Here is a 25,816-nt window from a genome sequence, read left to right as displayed (position 1 = left end):
AGGAAAAGCCAAAAGTGGAGGGAGGGGGGCTTGTGCTCTGCTGGTGCCGGGCGTGGTGCAGGCACGCCGGGTACACACGGAGACCCAGAGGCGTGAGGGGGAGAGGAGGCCTGGGTTAGAGCTCTCCAGCCCTCTCTTGGCCTGGAGGGGCCCCCGAAGAGCTGGCGTGCGACAGCCACGGGTTGAGACGCAGGGGACTGCCATGGTAAGGGGTGAGGTGACTGCACCATAAAGGCCACAGAGTCCCCAACTTAGTAGGGGGCAGGTGGAGGGTGTGTCTGAGATTCAGAAGGCAGAGCAGCACCCTGAAGAGCTGGGGGAGGGGCCAGTCAGCAAGGGAGAACAACTGGACCCCAACCAAAACAAGAAAACAAGCTTCGCGTTAATCTCTGCACCCAGGGAGAAGTAGCCCACGGGGCAGGCATCCCTGCCTCTATGTCTGCTTTGCCTCTCGAGCCCCAGCCACTCCCATTCTCCTTCACAGCAGCCACGCTGGCCCTCTCAGGCCTTCAATGCTGCCATGCTTCCTCCAGCCTCCAGCCACAGGGCCTTTGCACATCCCTTCTCTCCTCCCTCCAAACCCAGCCTCCTGGCTCAGTCCTTTTCTTCTCTTCCATACTCTTTTATAACACTTGTCATTTTATTAAGTTGTGATTTTGCATCTATCTTTGATTAACACCCACCTCCCCCCTAGGATTATAAGCTCCATGGGGGCAGGGACCACTTTTTTAAAAATATTTTTAATTTATTTATTTGGTTGTGCCGGGTGTTAGTCACGGCAGGCAGGCTCCTTAGTTGTGGCACGCATGTGGGATCTAGTTCCCTGACCAGGGATTGAACCCCGGACCCCCTGCATTGGGAGCATGGAGTCTTAACCACCGCACCACCAGGGAAGTCCCACCATGTTTATTTTCACGCATCACCGTGTGCCCAGCACCCAACAGACACTGGCAAACGACAGACCCTCCATCAGCGTTTGCTGAATGACCGGACAAACAGCTGAATGAGTGAACGTGTGGCCACAACCTTGTCTCCATTTTCGGAAGGAGGAACGGAGGTGAGCAGTGAGCTGTGTTCAGCACAGAAGGTGGGGGAGGAGGACGGTAGGGGGCAGGCCCCGCCCTCGCTGAAAGAAGCAGACCTTTCCCCACATCACACAAGCTTTTCCTTTACCCCCCAAGTCAGAGCAGCATTTTCTTCTTCAGATGAAGAACCTGAGGTTCTTTCGGTTTTGTGTTTACTTCTCATGATGAAAATTTTCAGCAGACAAGAAAAGTGAGGAGGACTGTACCATATCCATTGGAGAATAAATATTTTAAAGTAAATTACAGATATCACGGCAATTGACTGTCAAAGACTTCAGTTTGCATCTTTGACAAATAAGGACACTTCCCTACATAACCCAAATACTGTTATTGCACCTAACAGAGTGATCCAGAATTTCTTATTATCATCTCACACTCAGGCCTTGCTCATATTTCCCCAGTGGGCTCCAAAATGTCTTCTACACTTGGTTTCCTAGACCCAGGAGCCAAACAAAGTCCTTGCACAGAGCAGCATGTTTTGAAAACCATCTCAAATGTCTTAATTCAGACCATATGTTGACCAGCATGGAACACAGAACCAGACGTCTCCCATTTACATTCCGGTATCCTCGGTCCTTCTTCATTCTCATCCATTCCTGGACGGCAGGCAAGTCCAGGAAGGAATCGCCACGGAGCCCAGATCCCTGGGGACACAGGGCTCCTCAGGCATATTCCAGAAGCCCACGGCAGCCCCCAGGGGAGGCAATACGCAAGCCGCGCTGCGGAGGAGCAGAAAGATGAGCCATAAGGAATTTTCTTTTTCCGAACTTGCCAAGCCCCCCGAGAAATCTGGCTACCACTTCTGAAGGAAGGTGCTGCCCCCCAGGCAGGTCCTGGGGGGCAGTGGTGAGGTCGACCTTTGAAAAGTCATCCACTTAAAGGACAAAGCACTTTCTCCGGTTCTCGGCCCCAGTGCAGCTGGCCTGGTGGCCTGAGGTCGGCCAGAGAGGCTGCAGACAGGCGTGTGTCACCAGAATGTGTGGAGGTCGAGCTGGGGGATGGACATGGGACTTGGCTGTGCCAGTGAGATTTTTTTTAATCTTGATGGGAATTTTGTGGTTTTCACAATTGCCTTGGGATAAAATAGGACCTTGGTTCATAGTCCCTCAAGTATGTAGCTGCTGAATTGTCCTTTAGATGACTCTCTTGGGTTTCCAACTTATACTTTTTCCCTTGGGCGACTGCAGGAGGGCAGCTTTCCCCGCCCCCTACCCTTGGCTTCCTTGCCTCTAAGATGAGGGAAAGACTGTGGGAAATTCCACCCCTAAAGAGAGTTTCCCCTAGCCTTCCCCCTGAAACTGTGGGGTTTGGACAGACTGATACACGTAAGACTCAGTCCTATGGGGACGGTCACTCTCTGTGCTCCAGAAAAGCTGGGGGCAACCTGGAAACATCCTCAGTGCCTGCAGGAGCCCCACTCACCAGGTGGGTGCAGACGTGGTCACCCAGGCCACCGTCCATCACACCTTTGCCCGCGAGCTGCAGCCTGGGCCCTGGCTCCCATCCGGCGTGGCCCCCACCACCTTCCCTGCCCATCAGGACAGGGTGCCAATCCCAGACAGAGAGCTGTGGGGTTCAGACAGTGTGGAAGAGACTCCTTGCTCACCATCCCCTCCCTTCCCATTCGGTACAGATACTTCTCTGCTGTGGGCCCTGTCCTGGGAACAGCAGGATGGTTAGCAGCGGCCCTGGCCTCTACCCACAAGATGCCAGGATCGTCTCCAGACGTTGCCAGATGTCCCCTGGGGACCCAAATCATCCTCAGTGGAGAACCCCTGGTTTAGATCTCGTTTAAAAAGCCAGGAAAGTTGCAGAACTCTGTACACCAGCTGAGAGTTTCACTCTTTGTTGGGAGAACCTCAAACCATGCATTTCAGCAGCGTTCAGGAGAGCCCCCATTCTCTTCTTGGGGAGGCAGAGTGGCCACCAGGCCGGGCCAGTCGAGTCCCCTAGGTGTCCCTCCACTCATGCTGCGGAACAGTGCTGTCCCTAAGATAGGATGAATGGGGCGATTTCCCCCCTGCAAGTGTGAACCCACGAATGCTTTCCAGCCACCGAGGCCCTGCGTCCCCACCCTCTCCCTTCTTCCTCCCTTCCTTCTCACACCCTCATCCCCCAACCAAGGCCTCTGGCTCTGTCCGCCCTGAGCTGGACTCAGGCTGGGCGGCTTCTCTGGCCACAGCTAGAATGGCCCTAGGTTGCACCCGTGGCTCTCCCAACACTCTTACTGCTGTCACCCCCTTTCTCTCATGTCCCAGAGGAGCTGCATCAGGGAGGTGGCCTTAGAGCCCTGGTTGACAGATCTGCAGGGCCTGGGTCTGAATCTGGACTTCGCCGACCCCTGGGCTGGCCCCTGGTCCTCCCAGCAGTCAACACAGGGAATTCAGGTGATGAAGGCTTGTCCTGATATCATAAGGATATTATTGTGAGGATCTTTATATATATATATATATATATATATATATATATATACACACACACATGCATATGTATATACACATATACATATATATATATATATATATATTTTTTTTAAAGCATGTGGGATATTAGTCCCCCGATCAGGGATAGAACCCGTGCCCTCTGCATTGGGAGTTCAGAGACTTAACCACTGGACCGCCAAGGAAGTCCCGCCAGTATGTATTTTATCTGTGGTCATGTCTAATATTTTATCTGTGGTCATGTCCTGCTTCCCTCTTCATCCAGTAGGGGATGGTGAGAGAAGGCTCAGATGGACCAAGAGGAGGAGAAGGGGCAAGAATAAAAGGAGAAGGGTCTGAGGGGACCAGGGAAAAGACACAGGAGGTCAAGGGGAAGCGGTGCCTCTGAGAGCCCTGTTGGGTGACCTTGAGAGCAGAGGGCTGAGGCCCGAGGCTCTGCACCCATGGGAGCGCCTGGCGGAGGAGGAGCCCCTGGGATGGAGCCGAGGGGTCACACGCGGTCCTAGCCCCACTACCCCTGCGCAACAGACTCTGATGTAAAGGGCTGGACCATATCCCCTCTTCCCATCCTCTGTGGGTGCTTGACGGCCTTGTAGTAAGATCTGTCGGCACATAGACTACATCCCTCTCCTCCTTCCCCAGAAGGTTTGGGGTGCTGGGCTCCCCCATAAATGGGTGGTTGTTTATTGTCACTTCTGCTAAGGATCCCCCAGAGGAGGTCAGCATCCTCAAGATCCAGGAGATCCTTTCCTGCTGGCTCTCCTGCCCCTCCCAGTCCCTTCTTCCGCCAAACCCACTTCCCCACCTCACTGAGCGTCCCGCTGGGCCGGGCCTCTGGTTCTCAGTCTCTCGGGCCCCTTCTGGCTTCAGTTCTTCCTTCGACCATCTCCCAGCAGCCTAAACTCACCTGCTCTCGTGTCCTCTCACCTGAATCTCCATGCCTGCCCTGCTCAGCTCAGCAGTGTCCTCTGCCTGCCCTGCCTGGGAGCTTCACGGGGGAAAAAACAGTACCAATGTGCTGATTGACCTTGTCGTAAAGAAGGTCACCCAAGCCCTCCAGGCAGCCCTCCATGATGTTACAAGTCCTCCAGCAGCCCCGCCCCCTTTTTCCATGACTGCATCCTCAACCTTCACTGCTGCTCTCAGGGCGCCAGAACCATCTCCAGCCTCACCTTCTCAGGAGGATCTTTCTTCCTCCTTTCCCTGAAAAGCAAAACAAGATGAAGCAAGGACCATCAGAGGACTTGCTCTGTTTCGAATATAACCTTTTCTCCATCTTCACAGCTGCCACCCAGGTCAAGCCACCATCACCTCCTGCCTGAAGCACCACAATACTTCCCATCTGACCTCCACAGAGCAGCCAGAGTGACCATAAGTTAGCTCACATCACCCCATCTAGAATCCTCCAAGACTTCCATTGCTCCTAGGAAAAAGATCAAATTCCTCAAATGGCCTTTTGGGCTCTGCCTGGTCTGGCACCACTTTCCCCCAGGCTGTCTCTGCTCTGGCCATGCTGGCCTTGTCTAAGTTCCTCAGACCTACAAAGATTCCCTCTGTCACAGGGCCTTTGAACATGCTGTTCTTTCTGGAACATGATTTCCTCTCCCATCCTGGTCTAGATATGCTCAAAGGTCACTTTCCCAAGAGAATCTTTTCTAGTCCCCCCAGTAGGTCAGGTTGCTTTGGTATACATTCCTTCCTTCAAAGGCACTTATCCTAGATCACTGGGATGTCTTCCTCCCCAACTAGGGTCACCAATAGCTCCTGAGTGCCTGGCACAGCATTTGGCACATGGTTGGAACTCAATAAATGTTTCTTTGTTGAATGAACCTCACCTCCAATCCTTCATTCTCGGTGGACCATGTCCCATTCTCTCTCTCTCTCTCTTTTTTTTTTTTTTTGGCCACACCTCGCGGCTTGCGGGATCCTAGTTCCCAGACCAGGGATCGAACCCATGCCCCCTGCAGTGGAAGTGTGGGGTCCTAACCACTGGACCGCCAGGGAAGTCCCCGTTCTCTCTTCTTCTCCCTCTCTACCCACGCCCCACACCAAAGAGTCCATTAGAGGTGAACTCTTTCCACCGCTGTTCCCTTCACCACGCACCCAGCCAGGCTCTCACGTCAGAAATGGGCATTCGTGCCTTCACAGTCCCTCTGAGGCCGACCACGAGGATGCAGGGGGTAGATTCCACAGCTGCTATCGAGTCTTCCCAAAAGGCCTGAAAGTCTTTCCACTGAACACTAGATTGGGTGGATTTCTTGGAAACAATGTGCTTCTTACGAAAGAGATGAAGTTTAATGTTTTTCAGCAGCTTCTTCTTGGTCTGGCTGAATGTACCTAGCTAGCTGTGCTTTTCTGCCTTTTCTGGCTCTCATTTTCATCAGAGAGACAGCATGCCAACGCCCTGTGGGGCTGTGTTGAGAGCCAAGGCTCAGGAACGAGACGGACTGAGTCTGAGATTCTGTTGTACCACTTCTTAGCTGTGTGACCTTTAGGAATTTATGGGGATATAACTAGTACATACCTGAGTCGATTGGGAGGCAGCCTAGCACAGGGTTTAGGAACATGAGGTCTGGTGTGAGAGCATCTGCATTCTAAGACCTTAATTCTTGTGTGTAAATAATGTTAAAACCCAGAGGGAAGGTGACCAAGGGTCACTCCATTTCATGAAAGAATTAGTAATCGGTGTGTGTGTGTGTGTGTGTGTGTGTGTGTGTGTGTGTGTTTCCCAAGAGCCCACAAGATTTGGAAAATATACCATTTACGAGTAAGCAGAGCTTCTTTGGGCCACCATCACAGAAAAACAGATGGAATCCCACCCCTCTGGCTCTTGTTCACCTGCCATTACATGACCTTTAGCTCTCAGAAAGGGGCCCCCCACAGTTTCTTCTTGAAGTTCCCTGAGAGTATCTCTGAGATGCGCCCTCGAGGTATGAAAACGGAGCCGTGCTCCCTAGAGCCCTCGGGGTGTTGAGACAAAACTGTGTTCTGGGCATTAGTGGGAGAGGTGTCTTTGCTCTCTCCTCAGCTGCCCTTTGGACCAGGAGGAAGGAAACTGTACGGTCTTATGTGTCTGGGGCTCAGAGATTTAGCGAGGCAGCTTTTTCAGTGTTTACTCACAGCCTGCAATGGGGTCAGGGAGACAAATCTGAAATGCAGATCCTCGGTGAGCTGAGTCGCTCCCGCCTTCTTTTCCCTGCCACTGTCTAGGGCAGTGGTTCACAGATATACGAGTGCACGAGAATCAGCTGGAAGGATGATGGGGCGCATGCCCAGTTCCTGATCCAGAAGGACTGAGGCAGGGCCGAGCGTGTGCGTTTCTGAACCGTCCTCAGGTGGTGTTGATGCTGCTGGTCGGGGGACCGCTCTTTGAGAACCCCTGCTTGAGGGCTTCCAAATCGAATCCAAGCGACTGTCCAAGTCCTCTTTCTAGAGTAGGACTCCTGCGACCTGGCACAGTGGCTGTAAGTCACCTAAATTCCTCCCATCCTTGCAGATGTAGAGACCTTGGTGAGGAGTCAGCAGGCAGCTGAGCTGGGTGCCACACCCCAGAGCTGGCAGTGGAACTGAGCACGGTGTGTGAGTGTGCCATTCCGGGAGCCCAGCAAAGGGGATGGGGGTGTGTGAGCGGGGACGCTGAGGGTGTCGGCTGAGCAGCATCTATAGCTGTTGGCTTTCAGCCGTGCCCCACAGACCCCTAGGTGTTCCATGGACTCTGCCAGGAGCAGCTCTCTGCGCTGGCGGCCAGGTGTGGGGCTCCTCTTCGGCCCCCTCCCCCTGCCCTTCCGCTCCCGCCTGCAGCAGGGCAGGCTCTGCGTGCCAGGCTCTCAAAACCTTCCTCCTCTCACCAGAGTTCCAACAGGGTCCCTCCCTAACACCGTCCAGTTCGTGTGCAGATGCCACATACTCAACGAACCTCTCAGCAACCAGACGGCAGTGCCCTGAGTGACGGTGGAGGGCTACTCGGTTATTTATCTTATCTCATCTAATTATTTTTTTCTGATTATTAAAGCAATACATGTTGGATGTGCAAAAGAAACACTTGTTAGGAAAACATAATGTGGAAAGAAAAAATGGTCTGTAACGAAATCCATAGGGATAGTAAATTTAACAGGCTTGTAAATGTCTTCAGATTCTTTCTGAGCATTTCTTACTGACGCATACATGCATTATAAATACTTAATAAAATGGATTCAAAGTATAGTTTTGTAGCTTTTTAAAAAATATTCCAATATATTTCAGATTTCTATGTCATTAAGTAAAGATTTTCTTCAAACTTTCTAATGGCTGTTAGTGATCCACTGTTCAAATACACCATAATTTACATAAGCAATTCTTCATTGGCTATTAGGATTTTTCCCTGTGGTGGCTGTTATTCACAGCCTTGTTTGGGTGTTTTTGTGCACTTGTGTGAATGTTTCCGTAGAGGAGATTTCTAGAAAGATGTCTAGGTTAAAGTGTATGACCAATTTACATTTTAACACATACAGTTGACCCATAATGCGGGTTTGAACTGCGTGGGTCCAATTATACCCGTTTTTCAGTAGTAAACACTACAGTGCTACCCGATCCGTGGTTGGTTGAATCTGCTGATGCTGAACCGTGGGTACCGAGGGCCGACTGTAAAGTTATATCTGGGTTTTTGACTGCTAGGGAACTTCAGTGTCCCTAACTCCCTGTGTTGTTCAAGGGTCAACTGTGTACCAAACTGGGCTGGGCCACTTCTCAAAGCTGCTTGTCCACGTCAGAGTCAACAGCTCCAGAGGGTGACATGTCCCCTCTAGCTCACTTCTCAGATCTCACCCTGCTGCAAACTACGGATAGATTCAATGGCATTCTGCCACGGCTAACAGCATGTTACAAAAAATAATGGCAGTGGGGGTCTCCTTAGAAGGAGCTATGGGTATGACAAGGAGATAGACCGAGCTATTTGTAGGGGATCTGGGGAATTTTCTTGGAGAGAAACATCCTGTAAGAAGGCAGCAAAGACAATTGGTCGAGTAGGTAGCAGAAGAGGGTAATAATTTTGAGTACAGCCGGTGACGGCCATTTGAATCCATCCCAAGCTAGGCCTCGGGGGCACTTGTCTGGTCTGCTGGAGAGCAAGGTGCCGAGGAGTTGATTCACTCAAAACTCCATAAAACCCCAGGACACCAGGGCCCACTGCTTTGAGGCCTTTCCGACATAACGACACAGAAAGGAAGACGCAAAAAAAAATCCACCTCTGCAGCTGTGGCAGGAGCATGGCTCAGTGAGCAGTGGCAGCAGCTGGCAGGGGACTGGGGTGCAGGTGAGAGGCAGCAAAGAAGTGACAGCTCCAGAGGAAAGGGAGCTGTGGTGCCCACAGAACGGTGCCCAGGGAAAGCGGGTCTGATCGGGGGCCTGTGTGAGACCCCCCCAGCCCCCAAACCCACCCCCGGGAGCCTCCTGCAGCATTTGGGGGGAAAGGAGGAAGCAGCAGGAGGTCCTGTATGAAGAGGGCCATCAGCACAATGATCCCTCCAGGCTGGATGAACCCTTGCATATCACTTAAGAAATATTAACCTTTTCTGGGGAAGGGAGTTAGCTCTCCAAGAGAGAAGCCCAGGGAGAGTCTCAGACTTGAGGGTACTTTTGCCTTCTTTGGAGAAATATTTGACCAGGAAGCACGCCTTTTCTACATCAAATTCCATTCCAAATGCTAAATCCTATTTATTTTGAAGGATTGAAGATGGTGGCAGGGGCAATTTTAAAATATTTCAGAGCCTCTGAAAACAGCCAAATGAATTCACCTCTGACTGACAGGCTCGAAAGTGCGGTTGTTTTAATATACGAAAATGTCTTTGGAAAGGGTAGCATATAAAATGAAAAGTGTGTATTTTCAATGATCTCATGTGATACACTTAACAGAAGAATTCTCCCAGCCCTGATTTTTCTAGACACTCGTGTTTTTAAAAAAAAAAAAGATAAAAGAAGGGGCGTAAACATTCATAACTAGACATCTCATAAGGTCACTTCTTTTTTCTTTCTTTCTTTCTTTTTTTTGAATGAGGGCAAATAAAAAAAGAAACATCTAAATCTGATGTTCAAACCACCTTTCCAGTTTGATCCAATCCTCTCACCTTAAAAGTCCATTTATAAGTGCCCCAGATCTTTGAGCTGGTTCCTCCCTTTCTTTGCTCCTTCTGGGTTTGAAAGGCAAATAACTTCTTCCTCCAAAAATGTTCTGTCCAGAATGAATACCATATGGATGCTCTTTTTCAAACTGAATACTTTTTGGTGAGTTCTCTCCTTTGACCTTTAGTCTCCCAATCCTAAAATAACAGTGTACACATTTGGAAAGAGTTAAGAGTTTCCATATCTACTGTAAGGTGGAAGAAAGTTAATTATCCAAATGAGGCCTTGCAAATTTTACTTAAAGTTAGACTTAAGATGTATAGTGTGCATTTTCCCTTGTAAATCACGAAGCAGTTAAGATAAATTTCAAAAAGAGCAAAGTATAATTTTAAATAATTGTCAATTGAAATCTTTATGGCGGTAGTTTCCAAACTGAAGTATGCGTCGGAATCACTTGGAGGGCTTGTTAAAACACAGCTTACTGAGCCCACCCCAGTTTGATTTAGGAGGTCTTAGGCAGGGGCCGAGAATTTGCATTTCCCACAAGCTCCCAGGTGATGCTGTCTGGGGACCACACTTTGAGAAGCACTGCTCTTGGACACATCCACGCCACTAAGACTTCTCTCTCAGGAAGGAGGAAGTGTGGCATTCCAGAAACACGGGAAGAGAGCCAGGAGAACTATGTTCTCAGTGTGGTTCTACGTGACTAAGTGTACACTCTTAGGTTAATCCATACACTTCCACCAGGATTTACTGAGCATCTACTATGTGCAAGGCACAGATGGTATAAAAAATCTTCACCTTCAAGCTTTCAAATAAGTAAATGGGGCAGGATCTGTACCCAAACCACACTTACCAGAATGCCCTGGGTACCATAAGAGATGCAAATAATATTATGGGCATGAGAAAAAGATAAGCTCATTTGGTTGGCAATGAGAAAGGTGACATCCTAATAGAGATGGCACTGGACCCAGGCCTTAAGAGATGGGAAGGACACAGGGTGAAGGTGGGGGGACAGCGGGAACCACAAGACATTCTTGAGCAGAGGAGGGTGTCAGGATCAAAGGTGTTGTATTGGTCAAGGCTGTTCAGTGCTCGTGATTTAAAGTCAACTCAAATTGACTTCGACAGAAAAAGGCGAGGAAACTTACTGCCTCATGTACCTGAAAAGTCCAGGGATAGCTTTGGTTTAAGGTACAGAATTTAGATGCTCAACATTGTTCAGAAATTGGTCTCGCATCCATTCCAAAGAGGCCAAGGGACTTGAATACACCAACTGTCCCATCCTGGGTCACATGCAGGTGTGGTGAGGTCAAACCCACTCCAACCTCATGGACCAAGTAGGAATGAGGTGGTTTCCCCAAAGAAAAGCAGGATGTTATTTCCAGAAGGCTTTTGTCTACTGGGTACTGCATAGGAGACAACAACTAGGAACTACTATAGATGTGAATAGCCCAAACATGGGATCCAACAGGTCACTATCAGAGGGGGAGCCAATTTAACAAAAGGTCACTACCCACCTCTCAGGTCCTTTGCCAAAGGACTTGCTACAACCTGGCTTCCATTCTCGGGGTCTGGTCCAGGGCAACTCCCTCGTCCTCTGTCCCCTCCGCCTCGAGCTTCTCTACAGCAGCAGGAACCCTGCAAGGGGGACTGTCCAGGTGGGGGGAGGAGGGGACAATTGCAGTGGTGGCCCCTGTAGACCAGGCCTTGAAAGCCAATCTCTGGAGGATCCATTGTCTCCAAATGTCTAATCAGGGCAGGGTCAGCTCAGCTACCGTGCATCTTCCTCCCACCAGCCTTGAAGCCCACTGTCACTTTCCTAGAAGGTTCTGGATCATTCCTGTCCCTTGTGGATGCTGCTGTGCACTTAGTGGCCAGAGCAGGAGCCCCTGCTGCTCAAGTTCCTCCCGCTGCACCCAATTCTGCTGGGCGCCAGGCCTCCCCCCACGGTGGTCTCCCCGGGGAGCCCGTTCCGAGTAACCGCAGCGTCACCGGTCCGTGAACTGCTTTCTCCAAGGCTCTCTTGACCCACTTGCTCTTTGAAAAGGGGAAGGAATGGGCCCCTGTGCCAGAGGCACTGGAGCAGCCCAGAGGGCTGGCTGGAGGAAGCCCTGGCTCTGGCCATGAAGGCAACATCAGTGCCTTGACCAGAGCAGGTCTGCACAGGGATGGTTATGCTCGGTGGATGTGGCTGCCTGGGGACCAGGCCGGGGAGAAAAGAAAGTAAAGCCTATGGAGGGTAAAAAGGTGGAAGGAAATGGTGGCTGGCAGAGTCGTGGTAAGTCAGAGCTTCCCAGTGTTGGGAAGACAGCAGGCTGTGGTAGGAGCAGAGCACAGTGAAGTTCAAACGTCCCAGATGGGGCAGGCCAGGCCCGTGGCGAGGGCCAGAGTGGCCCTGAGTGCTGCCTCCAAAGCAGAGGGGCAGGAAGGGGAGTTGGCGCAGGGGGTGCTTCAGGAGCTGGGAAGACCACACGGAGACCCAGGACGCTGACGTCTCGGCTGGGCCTAGCCCTCACACTTTCCTGTAGCTCCCGTTCCAGCCGGAAGCACTGGCTGCCATGGGTTCACGAAGGATGGATGAAGGGCAGCCCACAGGCAAGCTTATCTGGCTTGGCCTTAAGCAGAATCAGTCACTGTCCAAAGGCCAACTGTATGGCGGTCCCCAAAGCGAAGGGTCTTGGGGCTGGCCGATCCCACTTGCTATGCTTTGGGGACAGCACATAATCTGACAAGGGGCGCTGGCTACAGTGTAAAACCTGACCTGAAGGAAAGACCATGAAAAGTGAAGAAACCAGAAAGCAAGCACCCCTGGAATTTCGAGTCCTGCCGCCCTCCCCACTTTAGGTCCAGAGTGCTCAAGGTCAGCAGGATGGGAAGACCTCACTAGAGAAAAATAAAAGTGATATTTTTTATTTTTTCAAAAAGACAACAGAAAACAACTTTTAGGAAAAAAATGCTACAAATGGTCATTCAAAATTAAGAAATAAAAATTCTTCAAGATCACTGATTTGCAAAAAGGTAAAAGTTGCAGCTGTGGTAAAAAGGCCTTTTAAATTGGACAAGAAAGGCTGTTTGTTTATGAGAAATCACATGAAATCTGGGACAGCAGAATTAGAGCTGCTACACCTTTTGCCACGAATCAAAATCATACAAAATAATCTCAGCCAGACCCAAAGGCCTGGCAGAGATGTGCAAAGGGCAACCCCCAAAGCAAAGTGCTCCCAGCGCTCCCAGCCCTGAGGCCGAGGTGAGCTGGGAGGGACCTGCGGGGTGGAATACAACTGCCTGGCCCTCTGGAACTTCCTCAGGAACACCGGAGGGAGGGGACACACGGGCTGGGAGAAACCCCATCTCCATGACTCAAGATCAAGTCTCTGGCCTTCCAGCCCTGGGCCAGGAATGGCCAAGCTGGGAGGGCCTTGGCCCCTTCACTTCCGGAGCCCTTCCTCGTGTTCCGCCCCCTCCTGCCTCCCGTCTCCTCTGGTCGGTGCTCCCTTGCTTCCCTGGAGTCTGCGGCTCTGTATGGCTCTGCTCGTTCCCTGCAGGGCAGACATGCCACAGGGTGAGAAGCCTCCCCACCGCTCATTCCTAAATTGCGAGAAGATGCTCTCTGTGCCGCGGGTTCTGTCTATGGAACAGGATCAAAGGAAAAGTCTTCTTACTCCCGTGGTCTGGTTTATGTTTTTAGGTTGACATTCATAATCCTGTTTTTAGAATCTGATCTAAATTCTTGGCTTTTATTATTAATTTTATCATTTTTTTTCTAGCTTAGGAAGTTTAAAGTGCTCTTTGCCTTAAAAAGAAAGGATTACTTGGACTGCTTCACAATGGCACACCTTCTAATTCTGGGATTTAATAATCTATTCACCTGGAGGGCTTTGGCTCCGGGACAAGGCTTCTATGGCTCTGGGCCTTATTTGTTGTTGTAAGACAGGAGAGAAGGGATATTTCTTATCCAGTTCCCTATTCGCAGTTCCAAGAGCACAGGTTAATCTAATTTTTTTAATCTAATTTCTGAAATCAATGATTTTTCCAAACTTACCAGCCATAAATCTGAGCCATATAGATAATGATTTTGAATCTTGGACACTGGTAGCTTTACCTAAGTGTGAGGCACAGAATATAAATATCATAAATATAAAGATGCCCCAAATCCTCCCCTTGTCCTCTGCTATAGTGAAGATTCAGCTTCTGTTGATGATTTCCCTGACCTAACACAAATCAGGCAACAGTCCCTGGAATCCTTTTGTGATGTACTCAGAGCAGGGCTTACCCAGAGGTGCAACTAAATGAGATATGGGACCATGGGCTGTGAATGTAACTTCTACGAGGCCGTAATGATTTCCTACTCCTATTCCCATAGAACACGTGTGAGGATCCAGTAATTCTCTCTCTCTCTCTACACAGACACAGACACGGACACACACACACACACACACCACACACCCCCACCCCATACACCCAGGGTCATAATAGGAGACGGATATTTCCCCTCAAGTCTATGAAAACTCTGCCCCTTCCAGACTCCCCGCCCCTGGCCCACCTGTGCCCTGGGATTGCCTTGGAAAAGGCATTATGTTGATGTTGCCTATGCCTGTCCTCTGAGACCTCAGGACCTCAACGCCAAGAATCCTCCGCGAGTGAGGGTCTTGATTTTGTGGCTCCCTCACTGCCCCTGAGGCCTGTTGTAAATGACTGCCAGAAACGAATCCCTATGTAAGAACAGGAACACCCCCATCCCACTTTGGGACTGATAGCTCCTTGGTTCACTTCCACCGAATTCAGTACACTGAGGCTAGGGTCTGAGCGTGCCATGGGGACACAAGTAGAGACACAGTCTCACTACGCTGTCACACGTGGACGGGGTAGCCACGGCGGGGGCCCCGTCACCAACAACACACCACGGCAGATCGCCCACACGGCAGGCTAGCTATAGCCCTTGGCCTGCCCGCTCGTGGTCAGTTCTGCTTGTTGTTGTCTCCCCAGACGAGGAGAAGGAAGAGAGGCAATCTATCAACCTGACACGCCACTTCCCCACACCAGCACATCTGGCAGAGCCCAAGAGAATGCAGAGAGAGCTCTCTTTCTGGGTTATGCCTCTTTTCTCTATTAAATGTAGCATTTGCTGATAAAGTGTAGAGTCTAAGAATACTTTTTATAGCCCATCTGGCCGTTTGAATGATACTATTTACAAATGCTATAAATCGATGTGCTAGCTTTTCCTGTGTTATCAAAGTTTTCAGATAAACCAATATGTGGTATAACTCTCCTAAATTAATTCAGATATCAGTATCTGTTCCACTTAGACAGTGAATTATCTAGCTACATTTTCCCCAAAGTCTGGGTCAATTAGACTTGACCAGATATGCCAGGGCTCTGGTATTAAGAATGACATAGTTTATTAAAAACAACAACAACAAACAAACAAAAAACCATTAATAGCATTTCAAGCCTGGTCTGATAATTTTAGGTGTTTTGAAAAAGAATCCTTCTTTTAAGTGGCTATAAAAGGTATCAGCACAACATCAAAAATTACAAAATCTATTTTTGACTGGATTGCATTTGTGCCTTATATGGGGATCTCCCTGAATGAGGCAACTGAGGAGATTTAGGGAAAGTATTTACAATCAAGGCAATAATCTCATCATATTAGCTAATATCCCTTCAGTAAGGCTAAGAGGAAACAGCCAAGAGAATTATAGAAATTTACTTTTTTTTTTAAACAAAGAAAAAGGTATAGGGCACAACTTTAATTAACGTTTATTTAAATATGAGTGATGCAATTTATGAGGGAGTGTAAAAACAGAAGGTTTAAAGGCTAACAGTTGACCATTACATTGTTTTGCTACACAAATAAACCGTAAGATGAATCAGTGACTTGGTTTAACTAACCTAAAGGTAGCTGGTCTCTCGAGTATGCGGTCTCTCCAAATGATGTTAAATGCTGTGATTCAATGATTAAATATGAAATATGTTCAGGTGGAGGATGTAATCAGAAGTGCAACACCCTGAGGACAGGCAGAGGGGTGGGTGCTCAGTGTAGAGGACCCAGCCCACTGGGGGGTCTGCACACCCTGCCCCCGGCACTTAGCAGGTTGCCCTCATCACAGCACGAGTCTTGCTGCCAAGGGGTTATACGTAGGGTAGGAAGGAGGCACCACTGCAATATTTATAACTTCTTGCCTTGTACCAGAATCAATTACAAAAACATTTTGGAACGCCCTCTTTAAAATATGATAAGGATCAGCTTTATTGAAAGTGAATGCACAGAGATGATGCAGCATAAAGAAATTTTCCCAGTATCGAAGCCTGGGTGATACTTCCTAACTTATTACAAAGAGAAGAATCTGCCAGCAGTAGTAGTTACTTATTTTTGCTGAGGGTTCTCTGCTTTTCTGCGTGCTCCACAATCTTCTCTTCCACATAAAGACCCTTCCGCTTTCGTACCGCATTCATGTACTTCCGGGCCTGGTTCTCAGAATCAGCCTTTTCCCCAAAGTGCAAATACTCTTCCTCAGTGGTTGGTACCCAGAAGGGGTCACTGGGGATGATCTTGTAAAAGATGGTGACAGAATGTGCTAGATTAGACAAGTATACTTTCATTTCAAATGCCAATTCATACAGTCTTAGCTTAAGAATAAAATTGAAGCAATGAAGAGTTAAGCTTGCTAGAAATGGTAATAAACAAATATGAAGGATCACAGGCGGTATGAACAAATGGAAGTAGATTCAACAAAACTTGTAACAAACATATTATTATTTACTCCTAGAGCCTTTACATAACACTAAGTAAGAAAACTATTAATTCTGAATAATATAATAGAAAAAACTCTCCCTTTCACTAGGATATACCTGGGTATCAGTGTCACTTCACTAATTTTGCCTTTGTCCTCAGCAAAGACCAACACATGTTAAGTCCATTCTTGATTATTCTGAGCTTTTTGCTCCAAAATTCAGTGCAGTATTAGGAGCTCAGTATTGCCTACAGATGAAGACCACATTCCACAAGATCAGCTTTATCAGTAATAACAGTGAGATTCTGACTTTTACATGCCTTGTTCTTTTTGTTGTTTTTTCTTATTTCTCAATTGGGAGGAAAGAGGTGGTATTTCTCAAGTGGTCTCAAATCCCAACACTTTTCCATTTAAAATGCAGAAATGAAAGAAAAATTTACTTTATAAGAGTCACTCTTCAACACAAGAAAAGGAAATTTCTGTGGACCAGGAAGGGAGAGGTTCTTGGAGGGAGAGAAGAGAGCCCACAGTAATACGTGAGGGCAAAAGCCCCATCCGCTTCCCATAGGGAGCCAAGACAGCTGTGCACCAGGAGGGCCAGGCTTTCACTGCCCACTTAGGATGGGCCCAAAGCCACATAAACCAGGTGTGTGGGGACCAGAACCATCCACTCTTCTCTGGAGCTGGAATAACCATGTCTGCCCAGGGCTGTGGCTGAAAATGAGTTGCAGGTCATGAGATAGAAGCCGTCACCTTCTGAAGATCAGACTCGGCCTGTGCTGAGTCTGTTGTCCTGCACCATCCACACTGGTGAAGGCACCAAGCTGAGCCACTGCAAACGCTACAGTGAGAGCTATGGCACTCAGGAGGACAGAGGAGGAGAGAATTCCTGCTGACAATGACCCTGCCAGTAAGATATATAGAAGACAGAAGGAAATCCAGCACCATGAAAGACAGGTGCCAGACTCAACAAAAGGGAGAATGAATAATCAAATAGAGATAATAAGGTAATCTGAAGAGAAAATTCTAGAGAGTTCATTTAAACATCCTCCAAGAAATAAAGGAGACGGAGGTGGGGAATAGCGTCCATAACACATTAGGCAGTTGTGAAAAAGAAAGAACTAGAACTCCCAGAAATTAAAATTTTAGACATTAAAATTTAAAAAAACACAAAGAAACTCAGTGGGTAGGTTAAACAGAAAACTGCTGAAGGGAGAGTAAGTAAATTAAAAAGACAGATTTGATATTCAGAATATATAAAGAACTCTTAGAACTCAACAACAAAAAATCCCAAACAACCCGATAAAAAATGGGCAAAGGACTTGAACAGACATTTCTCCAAAAAAGATATACAAATGGCCAACAAGCAATTGAAAAGACGCTCAACGTTATCAGTCATGAAGAAAATTCAAATCAAAACCACAGTGAGGTACCACTTCACACCCACTGGGATGACTATTATTTAAAAAAAAAAAAAAATGGAAAAAAAGTGTTGGTGAGGATGTGGAGAGACCGGAAGCCTCGTGCATTGCTGATAAGAATGTAAGATGCTACAGCCACTGTGGAAAAGTCTGGCGGTTTCTCAAAAAGTTAAACGCAGAATTATCATACGACTCTGCAATTCTACTCATAGGTGTATACCCCAAAGGACTGAAAATAGGAACTCAAACAAGTATCAATACATATACATGCAAGAACATAGCAGCACTATTCACAACAGCCAAAAGGTGGAAAAGCCTAAATGTCCGTCAATGGACGAACAAACTGTGGTATATAATACATGCAATGGAATGTTACACAGCCACACAAAGAATACTGATACATGCTAAATGTGGATGCACCTCCAAAACTGTATGCTAAGTGGAAGAAGCCAGACACAGAAGGTTACATAGTATATGATTCCATTTGTATAAAATGTCCAGAATAGATAAATCACAGACATAGAATGCAGACGGACGGTTACCCGGCGCTGGTAGGGGAGTCTGTGTGTAAGCCCAGATCCAGGAAGGGTTTGGCACATCTCTAATTCCAAGGCAGGCGCGGAGGCTGGAGCGAATGTAACGCAGGGGTTGACGGTGCTGGTGCTGAAGTCAGATCTGCATGACTGGGGCAAGTTACTTAAAGGCATCTTGTGCCTTAGTTCTCTCGTTTGTAAAGGTGTAATATTAAAAGTCCTAATCTCCTATGATTGTATGAGGACTAAATGAGATCATCAATTTATGTAAAGTCATGCCAGGGATGTAGTAAAAGCACATCACCACTCTCTCTGACACTGCTGAATTCAAGACTAGGGCTACAAGTGTAAAGCACAGTTGAATGGAAGTGGAAGGGGAGAGTCTGGAAACTGGGCAGTGTCTCTGTGTACTTTTATGAACCACCAGCCTATTGTGGCTGGAAAAACAGACCCACTCAAAGAACTGCTCCTGCATTCTGTCCCCGGGAGATGAATCCCTTTGCTTCCACAGTCACCTCTGGGGACCCTGTCTGCCACTCTCCTCCCCCACCCCCAGCCACAACCACATGTCACAACCTCCTAAGTGTGTCAAAGCACAGACCAGTGCCCTCAGGCTGAAGAAGGATGACATGCTAGGCATGAGGACTCAAGTGTCATCAGGGTATACGTCTACAGAGGATAAGCAAAATCTCCAAGGTGCCATTAGCCAAGTATTAGCAGGTTGCTGGGGCCCTGCCACATCCAAGTCTAATCTGACAAGGTACCAGAGTAGTGGGGTGATACTGCTGATCTGGAAGTTCCCACACACTGGTGAGTGGATTCAAAGGTGATGAGAGGCTGGTGGAAGCCTGGGGGCAGGACAAAGGCAGTTGCAGGTGGGGATTTTGTGGCTAGAGACAAGTGGTTGGTAGGAGAGATTCCTGAAACTGGTTGGTGCCACCATACTGGCCCCAGCAGCGAGATGGGACTGGACCAGTCAAGCCATTTCCTGGCCAAAGCCACTGAGGATCTAGGGTACTGTGTTGAAGCTGAGGCTCCCCTCCCCCTTTCCACAGAAGGCCCCCTCTTGCTTAGAGAGGGAAAGAAGAAAGTCAGGAAATGGAACATTTACGTGGGCAGTCATCCACAAAGACTATACTTGTAGGAGACTAGTTTTAAGCCAGTTTTCAGTGCCCTCCTCTAACTAGTTGGATGATAAACCCATCATAGAATATAAAGAAGCCGCATGTTCTTAGCAGGTCTCAGTGGTAGCAGTGAATACATCTTTAATCCTGTTAAAAAAAAGTGACAAATTTTATAAAGAGAAATAAGTGAGGTGTTAGTTGGGAGATATCAGACTCAGACTGGCCAATTGAAGACCAGAGTGCCCTCTTTTCAAAAATGTAACTTCAGAGCTTCAGAAGGGTCCAGTTTTGCCTGGGCCCTCAGCGTATATTTCTGAGGTTTGCTCAGTTTGTTTCCCGCGCCGCCAGGGCTGCTTTCTGTGCCCATCTCCAGCTGCCCGGGGGACTCGACCCGATGTGGGCCCACTGCCCACACCTCTTCTGTCCAGCACGGGCAGCTGCTGTTTTCACCTTCACTCCTGTATCTGTGTGGATATCTGGAAGCTTCTTGCCTCAACATGCCAAACAAACTCTCAGAAAAGGGGCAATGGGGTACACTTTACCAGAAAGTGACTAGCCTGGTCCAGTCCCACCTGACCGTGTTAGGGTCATTTTGAATTTTTCCAGTATGGTAATGACAAGGCAACCCCAAAGGCTGTCCAGGTCTTGCTCCACAGAAAGGCATCCTTGAGGCGACAGAGCAGAGCTTGCTATCAGTTTGGAAGAAAAGATGCTTTCTTCTAACTGGCTCACCCAGAATTCATGTGCCTACAGTGAGAATGTTTTTTTGGCAACTCCACAGCCTAAAGAGGATGCCATTTTCTAACTCACAGGAAGAAAGGCACCCAAGTGCTAGCTGTTGCCCTGAGCATTACTACAAAAAAAAAAAAAGCCTAGAAGAAAAAAGCTTTGGGAGCTCTGTTTCAATACTTTGTCCAGTTTTCCCTATGGTTATGGCTGGCAGGTGGCAAACACCATGTCCAAAATACACTTCTTCCGTGTGATTGTGATCACTTCTTCCTTACCCTAACGTGAACTTTAGCCCACCCCTCAGGGCTAATCTCAGTATTAAACAGCGAGTCTTGAGGTTATGCTGACATACATGTAGATCAGCACTGGCTAGTAATATTTTTCCTCCTGTGTCTGTTATTAGCTCCTTTTCTTCCTTTTTCATAGAAGGGTAAAACATAGAAAGAGAAATTATGAGATTGCTGACTTCAAAGGTTTCCTCATGGAAAATGCCTGTAATTTTATTTTCTCTATTTTTTGAAGCACTTTCTCTCAAAAGCTCTTGATTGTAAATTATATGGTGTGGTAGAATACAAATGAAAAAAAGTGCCTTGGAGTGAGAAGCCAGATCTCAACAACTGTGTTATTTCTAAACCTAACTATGGGGGAAAAACTGAGACAGCCAGAAAAGATCAGATCAATGACACTTAATTATAATGTAGTTTTCTAGACTTTCAAAAGATTTGAAGCTTTTGGGAACAGGACCATGACAGGTGGCAAGGGGATGACAGAAGGATGGTACAAAACTGGAGAAAACTTTCCTTGACTACATTTTTCTCTCAAGTTATTTATTAAAGGGCAGATTTGTAATGATAAGCTGTAACTAAGCCAAAAACTAATATTTTTTAAAAACTACTATTAAGTATGTCAGATTAACTTTCAGCCCCCCTGCCCTTTTTTTTTTTTTAATTTTGAGAGACAAAGGAGACTGAAAAACCATCATGGCTTTCACATTGACAAAAACTGCCTGTTTTGTAAAACTTTGCTGTTTTATATTAACTGTTCCTAAATACTTATTATCCTCTTTTCCTTTGGTATTAGTATTTCAGGTGGGCATACAGATGACCTAGGTTCTGGGGGGAGGGGTAGGTAGGCACACATTTTCTATAAAGCTCAAGACGGTAAATATTTTAGACTGTGGGCCACACGGTCTCTGTTGTAACTACTCAAGTCTGCTTGAAAGCAGCCATATAAAATACGTAAATGAATGGGTATGGCTATATCTGAGTATATTTTATTTACCAAAACAGGTAATGGGTCATAGTTTGCTGACTCCTGAGTGAGTTAAAGACTGCATTGTCCAGCCTCCTTGTCAGATGGAGCCTTGTTAGATGTGGCGGGATGACGTGTTCTGGGCAATGGACTGGGCAGCATCCTCTTAACAGGACTATGCCCTCTTAACGGAGTATGCCCTCTTCCCATTGCCTATTCTTAATGGCCGGTATGCAGAGGTGACAGTAGCAGGTGAAACAGCCACTCTGGACCATCGGTGGAAGCCAAGTGTTGAGAAAGGCAGCAAAGTAGCAGAAGCCTGGGCTCCTTCCACAGTGAGCCGCACACCAGCCCTGGACTGCCTCCTGAGACTCAAAAGAGAATCTTCTGCTGAATTTGAGCCACTCTACTTTGAGAGCCTTTTGATAGAGCAGCCTTATCTGTTTCCAGATATACAGCTGACAATTGGGAAATGATGAGAAGTTTAATTTATAGATCTTTAAAAAAATGTGCTTTATAAAGTCACTTTCAAGGACAAGGGTGACTACAAAATGATGAGGGGACTTCCCTGGTGGCGCAGTGGTTAAGAATCCGCCTGCCAATGCCGGGGACATGGGTTCGAGCCCTGATCCGGGAAGATCCCACATGCCGCAGAGCAACTAAGCCCATGCACCACAACTACTGAGCCTGTGCTCTAGAGCCGGCGAGCCACAACTACTGAAGCCCGTGCGCCTAGAGCCCGTGCTCCGCAACAAGAGAAGCCACCGCAATGAGAAGCCTGTGCACCGCAACAAAGAGCAGCCCCGGCTCGCCGCAACTAGAGAGAGCCTGGGAGCAGCAACAAAGACCCAACGCAGCCACGAAGACCCCACACAGCCAAAAATTAAAATCAATCAATCAATAAATTTATATATAAAAAAATAAAATGATGAGGTATTTTAAACAAACAATAGAATAAGTGAATTCAAATATATAATTCTTCCAAAACTGATGCCATTACAAGAGCTCTGAATATGTTTTAGATCTGTATTTACAGAGAATCCCAGGGATCACTTAACCTACACACTCTTTGTTCTGACCAAACATAGTATAACCCAGTTTTCTGAACCAGTGCTGATCAAGGACATTTTTTTTCTTTTTTGAATTTTATTTTGTTTATTTATTTTTTATACAGCAGGTTCTTATTAGTTATCCATCTTATACACATCATTGTATACATGACAATCCCAATCTCCCAATTCATCCCGCCACCACCACCCACCCCCCACCACTTTCCCCCCCCTTGGTGTCCATACGTTTGTTCTCTACATCTGTGTCTCTATTTCTGCCCTGTAAACCGGTTCATCTGTACCATTTTTCTAGGCTCCACATATATCATTAATATATTTGTTTTTCTCTTTCTGACTTACTTCACTCTGTATGACGGTCTCTAGATCCATCCACGTCTCTACAAATGACCCAATTTCGTTCCTTTTTATGGCTGAGTAATATTCCACCGTATATATGTACCACATCTTCTTTATCCATTCGTCTGTCGATGGGCATTTAGGTTGCTTTCATGACCTGGCTATTGTAAATAGTGCTGCAATGAACATTGGGGTGCACGTGTGTTTTCGAACTATGGTTTTCTCTGGGTATATGCCCAGTAGTGGGATTTCTGGGTCATATGGTAATTCTATTTTTAGTTTTTTAAGGAACGTCCATACTGTTCTTCCTAGTGGCTGTATCAATTTACTTTCCCACCAACAGCGCAAGAGGGTTTCCTTTTTTCCACACCCTCTCCAGCATTTGTTGTTTGTAGATTTTCTGATGATGCCCATTCTAACCGGTGTGAGGTGATACCTCATTGTAGCTTTTATTTGCATTTCTCTAATAATTAGTGATGTTGAGCAGCTTTTCATGTACTTCTTGGCCATCTGTATGTCTTCTTTGAAGAAACGTCTATTTAGGTCTTCTGCCCATTTTTGGACTGGTTGTTTGTTTTTTTAATATTGAGCTGCATGAGCTGTTTATAAATTCTGGAGATTAATCCTTTGTCTGTTGATACGTTTGCAAATATTTTCTCCCATTCTTTTCGTCTTGTTTGTAGTTTGCCATGCAAAAGCTTTTAAGTTTCATTAGGTCCCATTTAGGTGTTTATTTTTGTTTTTATTTCCATTACTCTAGGAGGTGGATGAAAAAAGATCTTGCTGTGATTTGTGTCAGAGAGTGTTTTTCCTGTTTTCCTCTAAGAGTTTTATAGTGTCCGGTCTTATATTTAGGTCTTTAACCCATTTTGAGTTTATTTTTGTGTATGGTGTTAGGGAGTGTTCTAATTTCATTCTTTTACACATAGCTGTCCAGTTTTCCCAGCACCACTTATTGAAGAGACTGCCTTTTCTCCATTGTATATCCTTGCCTCCTTTGTCATAGATTAGCTGACCATAGGTATGTGGGTTTATCTCTGGGCTTTCTATCCTGTTCCACTGATCTATATTTGTTTTTGTGCCAGTACCATATTATCTTGATTACTGTAGCTTTGTAGTATTGTCTGAAGTCAGGGAGTCTCATTCCTCCAGCTCCGTTTTTTTCCCTCAAGATTGCTTTGGCTATTCAGGGTCTTTTGTGTTGCCATACAAATTTTAAGATTGTTTGTTCTAGTCCTGTAAAAAATGCCACTGGTAATTTGATAGGCTTTGCATTGAACCTGTAGATTGCTTTGGTAGTAGAGTCATTTTCACAATATTGATTCTTCCAATCCAAGAACAGGGTATATCTCTCCATCTGTTGGTGTCATCTTTAATTTCTTTCATCAGTGTCTTATAGTTTTCTGCATACAGGTCTTTTGTCTCCCTAGGTAGCTTTATTCCTAGGTATTTTATTCTTTTTGTTGCAATGGTAAATGGGAGTGTTTCCTTAATTTCTCTTTCAGATGTTTCATCATTAGTATATAGGAATACAAGAGATTTCTGTGCACTAATTTTGTATCCTGCAACTTTACCACATTCATTGATTAGCTCTAGTAGTTTTCTGGTGACATCTTTAGGATTCTCTGTGTATAGTATCATGTCATCTGCAAATAGTGACAGTTTTACTTCTTCTTTTCCAATTTGTATTCCTTTTATTTCTTTTTCTTCTCTGATTGCCGTGGCTAGGACTTCCAAAACTGTGTTGAATAATAGTGGCGAGAGTGGACATCCTTGTCTTGTTCCTGGTCTTAGAGGAAATGCTTTCAGTTTTTCACCATTGAGAATGATGTTTGCTGGGGGTTTGTCATATACGGCCTTTATTATGTTGAGGTAGGTTCCCTCTATGCCCACTTTCTGGAGAGTTTTTATCATAAATGGGTGTTGAATTTTGTCAAAAGCTTTTTCTGCATCTACTGAGATGATCATATGGTTTTTATTCTTCATTTTGTTAATATGGTGTATCACATTGATTGATCTGCATATATTGAAGAATCCTTGCATCCCTGGGATAAATCCCACTTGATCATGGTGTATGATTCTTTTAATGTGTTGTTGGATTCTGTTTGCTAGTATTTTGTTGAGGATTTTTGCATCTATATTCATCAGTGATACGGTCTGTAATTTTCCTTTTTTGTAGTACCTCTGTCTGATTTTGGCATCAGGGTGATGGTGGCTTCATAGAATGAGTTTGGGAGTGTTCCTTCCTCTGCGAATTTCTGGAAGAGTTTGAGAAGGATGGGTGTTAGCTCTTCTCTAAATGTTTGATAGAATTCACCTGTGAAGCCATCTGGTCTTGGACTTTTGTTTGTTGGGAGATTTTTAATCACAGTTTCAATTTCATTACTTGTGATTGGTCTGTCCATACTTTCTATTTCTTCCTGGTTCAGTCTTGGAGGGTTATACCTTTCTAAGAATTCGTCCATTTCTTCCAGGTTGTCCATTTTACTGGCATAGTTGCTTGTAGTACTCTCTTAGGATGCTTTGTATTTCTGCGGTGTCCACTGTAACTTCTTTTTCATTTCTAATTTTATTGATTTGAGTCCTCTCCCTCTTTTTCTTGATGAGTCTGGCTAAGGGTTTATCAATTTTGTTTATCTTCTCAAAGAACCAGCTTTTAGTTTTATTGATCTTTGCTATTGTTTTCTTTGTTTCTATTTCATTTATTTCTGCTCTGATCTTTATGATTTCTTTCCTTCTACTAACTTTGGTTTTGTTTGTTCTTCTTTCTCTAGCTCCTTTAGGTGTAAGGTTAGATTTTTTTATTTGACATTTTTCTTGTTTCTTGGGGTAGGACTGTATTGGTATAAACTTCCCTCTTAGAACTGCTTTTGCTGCATCCCATAGGTTTTGGATCGTCGTGTTTTCATTGTCATTTGTCTCTAGGTATTTTCTGATTTCCTCTTTGATTTCTTCAGTGATCTCTTGGTTATTTAGTAATGCATTGTTTAGCC

General features: G+C 46.3%; 1 protein-coding gene across 4 annotated transcripts in view; it reads right to left on the bottom strand.

Moving 5' to 3' along the window:
* Positions 1 to 15,850: 15,850 nt before the first annotated feature.
* EFL1 (elongation factor like GTPase 1) overlaps positions 15,851 to 25,816 on the bottom strand; it is a 135,230-nt gene continuing 125,264 nt past the window's right edge. For all 4 annotated transcript variants that reach the window (XM_082448578.1, XM_082448580.1, XM_082448582.1 and 1 more), the window contains one exon: positions 15,851 to 16,177. In XM_082448578.1, coding sequence (XP_082304704.1) covers positions 15,989 to 16,177 — 189 coding nt within the window. In that variant the 3' untranslated portion in view covers positions 15,851 to 15,988. The remainder of the gene's footprint in view (positions 16,178 to 25,816) is intronic.

The sequence above is a fragment of the Balaenoptera physalus genome (assembly GCF_965194825.1).
Source record: "Balaenoptera physalus genome assembly, chromosome: 2".
NCBI classification, from domain to species: domain Eukaryota; kingdom Metazoa; phylum Chordata; class Mammalia; order Artiodactyla; family Balaenopteridae; genus Balaenoptera; species Balaenoptera physalus.
Note: the sequence above shows the minus strand (reverse complement) of the source record. Positions and strands in the feature narration are given on the sequence as shown.